Source organism: Pundamilia nyererei, unplaced genomic scaffold, assembly GCF_000239375.1.
Source record: "Pundamilia nyererei isolate P.nyererei 1_Seehausen unplaced genomic scaffold, PunNye1.0 scaffold00185, whole genome shotgun sequence".
In the NCBI taxonomy this organism is placed as follows: Eukaryota; Metazoa; Chordata; class Actinopteri; order Cichliformes; family Cichlidae; genus Pundamilia; species Pundamilia nyererei.
In genome coordinates, this window is record NW_005187586.1 from 456,420 (window position 1) to 463,003 (window position 6,584).

A 6,584-nucleotide genomic window follows, 5' to 3' on the forward strand; every position below is an offset into this window, starting at 1 on the left:
TCACATGAGCACTTTAATACACCGTGTAACAATGCCAGATTTAGACCCACGAGCTAATTTTCATTTGTAGCCCGTGGCAGGTGAACTCTGAAGGATTGTGGGCTGGATGAGCTGCTAACTCACTGACATTCTGGTTTATTGTTTACATCAAAGATTATATCCGTCTGACCTGTAGTGGCTAAAGCTCAGCTTGTAAACGATGGCTGGAAGTAACCATGTTCAAATGAGAGGGTCCTGCATTAGTAAACTGTAAGGGTTGCAATAAATGGCATTTTTTTGGTGCTTCTGGGTTGTCTTCATTTGAGTTTTAAGCAAAGCTAGCAGCTGCAGATTTTGTTTTGGCCTAACCAAGCGTGGTTTGCTTTTCAGTTTTATAGCCCTTGGCTATAATCTGCTATGTTTACATTCATGTAATTTTTTTTTTATATTTATGTTCATTAACATGCACTGTCCTAAATAAAATAAATAAATAAATAAATACATAAATATAACTCAAGCAAAAAAAAGTTTTTTATTTTATCATGCTGCTTAGCTACCAGCTGCTGCTGCTGCTGGTAACCCTTTATTTAACATTAGATATGGGAGTGGTATTTCATATAACTCTTATCAGCTCTATTGAAGCAAATAAGAACGCTCCATGAACTTCCACGGCATCTTTCTAATTTTTCAATGTATTTAACCTGCTGTGCAGTGCCCTGAATGTTAACCCTTCAGAAAGGGGCAGGACGAGGCATGAACGCATCTCGCTGCAGCAGACAGACTTTTAATACAGGGGCTAATAGAGACAGTATGCAGTTGACAACCCATTCAGTCCCACAGGGCGAGGGGCCAAAATCCTTGAGTTCCAGCCCTGTTTGAGAAAAGATCAAATGCTCAGAGCGACAGCTGTGGAGCTGCAGGCTCTTCCCATTCAGCCACTAGATGGAAACAATAGCCTGCTCTGCACGACCACCACTGCATTCGTTTATTGCCTGTTATGCCTGATTCTGTGCACCGCTTTGTCTCGTCTCATCATGCCCGTGAAATCATCCTGTTTATGTATTCTGGGTATGCATGGGTCTTGTGTTTGTAGATCCTTCAACTGGTCTGCATACAAGCACCTGCCTCTTCTGAAGCATCTTTTAGCAAGGCAGCAAGAAAAAGGAAAGAAAAAAAAACAGCTGCAGAACTGCTTTGCTTTTATAGAAACTGGCCCGCAGAGCTTAATAAAGTTTCACATTATATTGCATGAACACATTAGCAGAAATGGTGACAGAGTAATTTGTGAGTCAGCAACAGTGAAACGCCACTGGGACTATCACTTTACCATAGGAGCGGGTTATTTTCTACAACTCCGCTGGAGAAAAATAAACTCTAAGGAGCAGTAGTAGCAGGTTCCTTATTAGGGATCCAGAGGGGGAACGTTCCTGCCTCACATATGTCATTTTTATGGAGTCCTCAAAATTACTTATTAACACATAACCACCATTCCAGCTCCCCTTGTTTTCATATCCGACTGTATGGTCTGCATTTTATATGACTTCACGTCCTCATTGGAATGCTAGTTTGTAACTAATATTTAATACTAACCAACTGCTTGAAAGTATTTGCTGTAAATGTGATACTTCTAGAAAAGACAGACCTTAGCTTTTACCAAATCCTGAAGCTTCCTTTGTCTAAACCTGGTACTAAAGCTGGGCGGATCTATCCAGATATCACTAGCATCATACCATCTGATCCTCAGTATTTAGGCCAATGATTTTTGTTGAGTTAATTATATTTTTGGGAGTGAAAAAATATACCCCAAACATGCGCTATGAAAAATGTCTTAACTTTTTTGTGTTTACATTCAGGGTCTACAAAAAGGTTTCAAAATACATGAAAAGCTGAAAGGTGTGATTTGGTGATTATTAAAATATGATCAGAATTTTCAAATTGATCTCATACGTCATGACGCACTGCTCTTCCCCTACATAAGATGCCTCTATAAGTAAAACGTATCGATACTGGTCTGCGAAATATTGACCCTGTATTAATTTGGTATCGATCAACACCAAAATTTGCAGAATGGCGCAGAACTATCTGCTCTGTGACCCACTTTCCTGTTATATTAAATGTGTTAAATGCTGCATTTAATTATTCTACAAGCTGGGCAACACAGCAGCACTTCTAGTCCCAGGTAAGGGGGCCTCTGCAGGTTTACTTGGCACTTTACTAATGAATGACCAAATGCATGAATACCTTTTATGTATTTTCACACTGCAAACATGTAGAATAGCCTGCTGTAAAAAAAAAAAAAAGAAATCCATGGTATCCTCATTACTTACTGCATGTAAGTTTTTATTATTATAGCTGTTCCTGAGTGAGATTTTTTGCCTTTTTAACTGCTGCTCTACGTCGTGTTTTATGTGAAAAGTTGCCAAATAAGTGCAGCAGCTTTTCTGTCACATCGATAATTTTGTTTTTTACTCGAGTGTGCAAACGACTATATTCGTCGTGACATTGCAGCTTCCCCCCACCCTCCAGGCAAAGCGCCTGAAAGGGTAGGCATACTATTCAGGGCAGAAATGTCAGAGGTATTTGACCATCCTCCAGCATCTGTCTGATAATTTTCCTTGTGTAGTGCTCGGGCTGAAATGTGAGCGTCACGGAGCGCCCACCCTCCTCCTCCTCTTCTCCGTCTCTCCCTCAGTGAAGTCCCACTGAGCGGCTTTCAAACTTCAGTGTCGAGCCTGAAAGCGGAGGAGGAAGAGCTGGAGCCGACAAACAGCCTCACAGCAGCTCAAACAGCCGCTGTGATCGCTGCCTCTCTTTTTCTCTTCGCTCGGTCCACTTTGAGGATTTACGCTCAGCTCCCCGGCGTTTGATTTTACGGTTTTTGTTTTTGTTTTCGTTCCTCAATCTTGTATCGAAGTTTCCGACTGTCACGTTTTAGTCACGGACCTTTATCTCGGCAGACTGTGGGAGTAACCGCTTTAATTCAGGACTAAATAATAACAGCGAGCCGCTCCGAGTGCAGCTGGGGAGGTTTTCTAACGGAGAGCTGGCTGAATTTCGACCTGCCCTCGACATGGGGAAATAGCGGGGATCCTCTCTACCCGACCCCGTGTGTCTTCTGAAAGACAGAGACCCCCTTTTTTTTTTTTTTTTTTTTTTTTGGCCGAAACGATGAGTATGGACGGCTGTCCGCTGAAGGTGGTGATTTTTTTGTGGTGTCTGCTGGTGATTTCGGGTTCCAGCTTTGAGATTGGCTCCTACGACCTGGAGCGTGGCAGACCGGCCAAGTGCGAGCTCATCACGATCCCCATGTGCCAGGGGATCGGCTACAACCTGACCCGGATGCCCAACTTCATGGCCCACGACGACCAGAAGGAGGCTGCCATCAAACTGCAAGAGTTTGCCCCCCTGGTGCATTACGGCTGCCATGTGCACCTCCGCTTCTTCCTCTGCTCCCTCTTCGCCCCCATGTGCACGGACAAAGTGTCCACCTCCATCCCCGCATGCAGACCCATGTGCGAGCAGGCCAAGGAGAAGTGTGCTCCCGTCATGAAGAAGTTCAGCTACACCTGGCCGGAGTCACTTAATTGCGAAAAGCTGCCTACCAGGAATGACCCCAACGCTCTGTGCATGGAAGCCCCGGAGAACGAAACCAGGACGGAGGGGAAGAAAGGGGAGGGCATGCTTCCAGTGCCCCCTCGCCCCAGGCAGCCGGGCACGGGCAACAACCGCTCTCCGGGCAGCGTGGGTTCCTGCGAGAACCCAGACAAGTTCCAGTTTGTGGAGAAGAGCCAGTCTTGCGCTCCACGCTGTTCCCCTGCTGTGGATGTCTTCTGGTCTAGGCAGGACAAAGACTTTGCTTTCATTTGGATGACTGTGTGGTCCATCCTGTGCTTCGTCTCCACCGCTTTCACCGTCCTGACCTTCCTCCTGGAGCCTCACCGCTTCCAGTACCCAGAGCGACCCATTATCTTCCTCTCCATGTGTTACAACGTCTACTCCGTGGCCTTCATCATCCGCTCAGTGGCTGGGCCCGAGAACATCGCCTGCGACCGTGAACACGGCGAGCTGTACATCATCCAAGAGGGGCTGGAGTCCACCGGCTGCACCATCGTCTTCCTCATCCTCTACTACTTTGGCATGGCCTCGTCTATCTGGTGGGTCATCCTCACCCTCACCTGGTTCCTGGCTGCAGGGAAGAAGTGGGGCCACGAGGCTATCGAAGCTCACAGCAACTACTTCCACATGGCTGCTTGGGGGATCCCGGCTCTCAAAACTATTGTCATCCTCACTATGAGGAAGGTGGCTGGAGACGAGCTGACGGGGCTGTGCTACGTAGGAAGCATGGACTCGGGCGCCCTCACGGGCTTCGTCCTGATCCCTCTGTCATGTTACCTCATCATCGGCACCTCCTTTATTCTCACGGGCTTCGTGGCGCTCTTCCACATCCGGAAAGTGATGAAAACCGAGGGCACCAACACGGAGAAGCTGGAGAAGCTCATGGTGAAAATCGGCATCTACTCCATCCTCTACACCGTGCCGGCCACCTGCGTCATAGTCTGCTACTTCTACGAGAGGCTCAACATGGACTACTGGAAGCTGAGGGGGCTGCAGATGAAGTGCGGATCTTTCAACGGACCCGGCAGCGACTGCTCGCTTCAGACGTCCGTGCCCACAGTGGCCGTGTTCATGCTGAAGATCTTCATGTCGCTGGTGGTCGGTATCACCAGCGGGGTGTGGGTTTGGAGCTCCAAGACCCTGCAGACCTGGCAGGGCCTGTGCAGCAGGAAGCTGGCAGACAGGACTAGTAGTAGGAAACCCTGCAGCGGTGTCAGCTGCGGCAGCACACACTGCCACTACAAATCTCCTGCTGTGGTTCTGCACATGGCCAAGACTGACCTGCACTCAGACAACCCCACACACGTCTGAGATTGAGCACACACACACACACTCACACACCTTTGCCCTGTGTAAGGAGCTGCTAAAAGACTTAATATGAAGATGAGGCATTGAATTGAACTGTCACTTACTTCTGTGCTGCTGCCAAGGGACACGAAGCTACACCATGAGAAACTATAAACAGTATTCAGTGCATAAAGGGAAAAATGTTCAGTATTGCTATCCATATGTTTCCTGTTCATAGTGTTCTGTGCAGTAGACATGCCCGGTGTTGCAAAGAGAGGGAAAAAGAGACTCGTAGGGGAGGTATGTTGGGAAATATTAGCGTATTCTCCTCCCTGAAAGTGGCATGATTAACTGTATAAATGTGTATAAATGTGTTATTTATTGTCAATATATTTAATTTAAAGTTCACCTTGGCTCTTACAGGATTTGTTGTTTAGATACATTTATTAAAAAGGTCGTGGGAAATCAAGTGCCTTTTCTAAGACCTCTGGTTCTGGCCTTTTGAAGGATAATAAATTTGCGGAACTCATCCTCAACTTTCTTGCCTTCTTGTTGTTTTGATGACCGTTTAACAGTTTCAGCAACCTTTAATAAGTTTTCGTGGCCACAAATGATTGTTTGAATAGATTTCGTAGCTTTTCTTCTTCAGGGATTTTTTTTTTTTTACAGCAGGACTGCTGCCGCGTGTGTTGTCTTCCAAAGCGCAGGCTACATCCCAGAGGCGTCCCCGACAATAATCCTCAAAGAGAATTGCTGATGAATGGAGTGACAAACCGTGGCAAGTATTAATGTTTGCATCATCAGAGGAATATATTTAATTAATGGCTGTTTTAATCCTTCCGCCGAATCGCTGTTGTTGCCCTCTCGCTGCTCTATTTGATCCCCGTGCAAACACTCGGCACTTTGATGTGAGAGGACAGACCTGAAGTGGATTTCAGCCTTATTGCATGGTTTCACTGACAGATTGAAGCTTAGCGCACGCGGCCAAAACTGTGGTTGCTCATCGAGTAGATGGATTATTAACTTAATATTCGAGTTTATATGCGGCTTGTGTCTTTTGGAGCCTGAGCTTGTGATATGAATTAAGGAATTCCGCTAAGCAGTGCATTTTGTTTGGCTAAAGCAACGACGTGCTCTCAGAAACTGACACGAGGTATAAATGATCGCTGGCTGATTCAGAGAGAAGGTATGCATAGCATTATTTTTCATTGAACAAATACTCTAAGTTGGTCCTCTGCAGCTAACTTTTCAGTAATAAACCTGATTTTAACTGTGCATGAGCGCTACCATCTCCTCACACGGTCCATAAAAAAGTGAAAATAAATAGCTTTTACATTACTGGACTTTAACAGTGTAAGCGCCAACGTAAACTGCAACCACACACACACACACACACAGCAAGTTGTGTGGAAATTAGTGTTTGACAGCGGTGGAGTTTATTATGTTTGTGTGTAATTGTGTGCTGTGTCACCACAATCACCAGCAGCAGCAGCAGCAGCTTGTGGGAGTGATAGTTTGGTAAAAGTGGGATGACCAGGAACGTTACCGGGATGTGAGCTGGGTGAAGCAGGGGTGAGCTCGCTGACCATCTCCGCACATCTAAAAGTTGTGTCGTTTGCATTTTTTTTCTCCACCGCTTGAATTTCAGCCGAGTCATTAAGGATGTAATACAGCTTGTTCCACCGTTCAGTTATGACACGCGC

At 46.1% G+C, this 6,584-nt stretch overlaps 1 protein-coding gene across 1 annotated transcript; it reads left to right on the forward strand.

Moving 5' to 3' along the window:
• The first annotated feature begins 2,586 nt into the window (after window positions 1-2,586).
• fzd9b (frizzled class receptor 9b) lies at window positions 2,587-5,409 on the forward strand. Its single transcript, XM_005746903.2, has one exon. The coding sequence runs from the start codon at window positions 3,148-3,150 to the stop codon at window positions 4,903-4,905; it is 1,758 nt and encodes a 585-aa protein (XP_005746960.1). The 5' UTR covers window positions 2,587-3,147; the 3' UTR covers window positions 4,906-5,409.
• The last annotated feature ends 1,175 nt before the right edge of the window (window positions 5,410-6,584 follow it).

What these genes read in the sequence shown, in the direction of transcription:
- fzd9b (XM_005746903.2), top strand. Translation starts at nt 3,148, where the DNA reads ATGAGTATGGACGGCTGTCCGCTGAAGGTGGTGATTTTTTTGTGGTGT.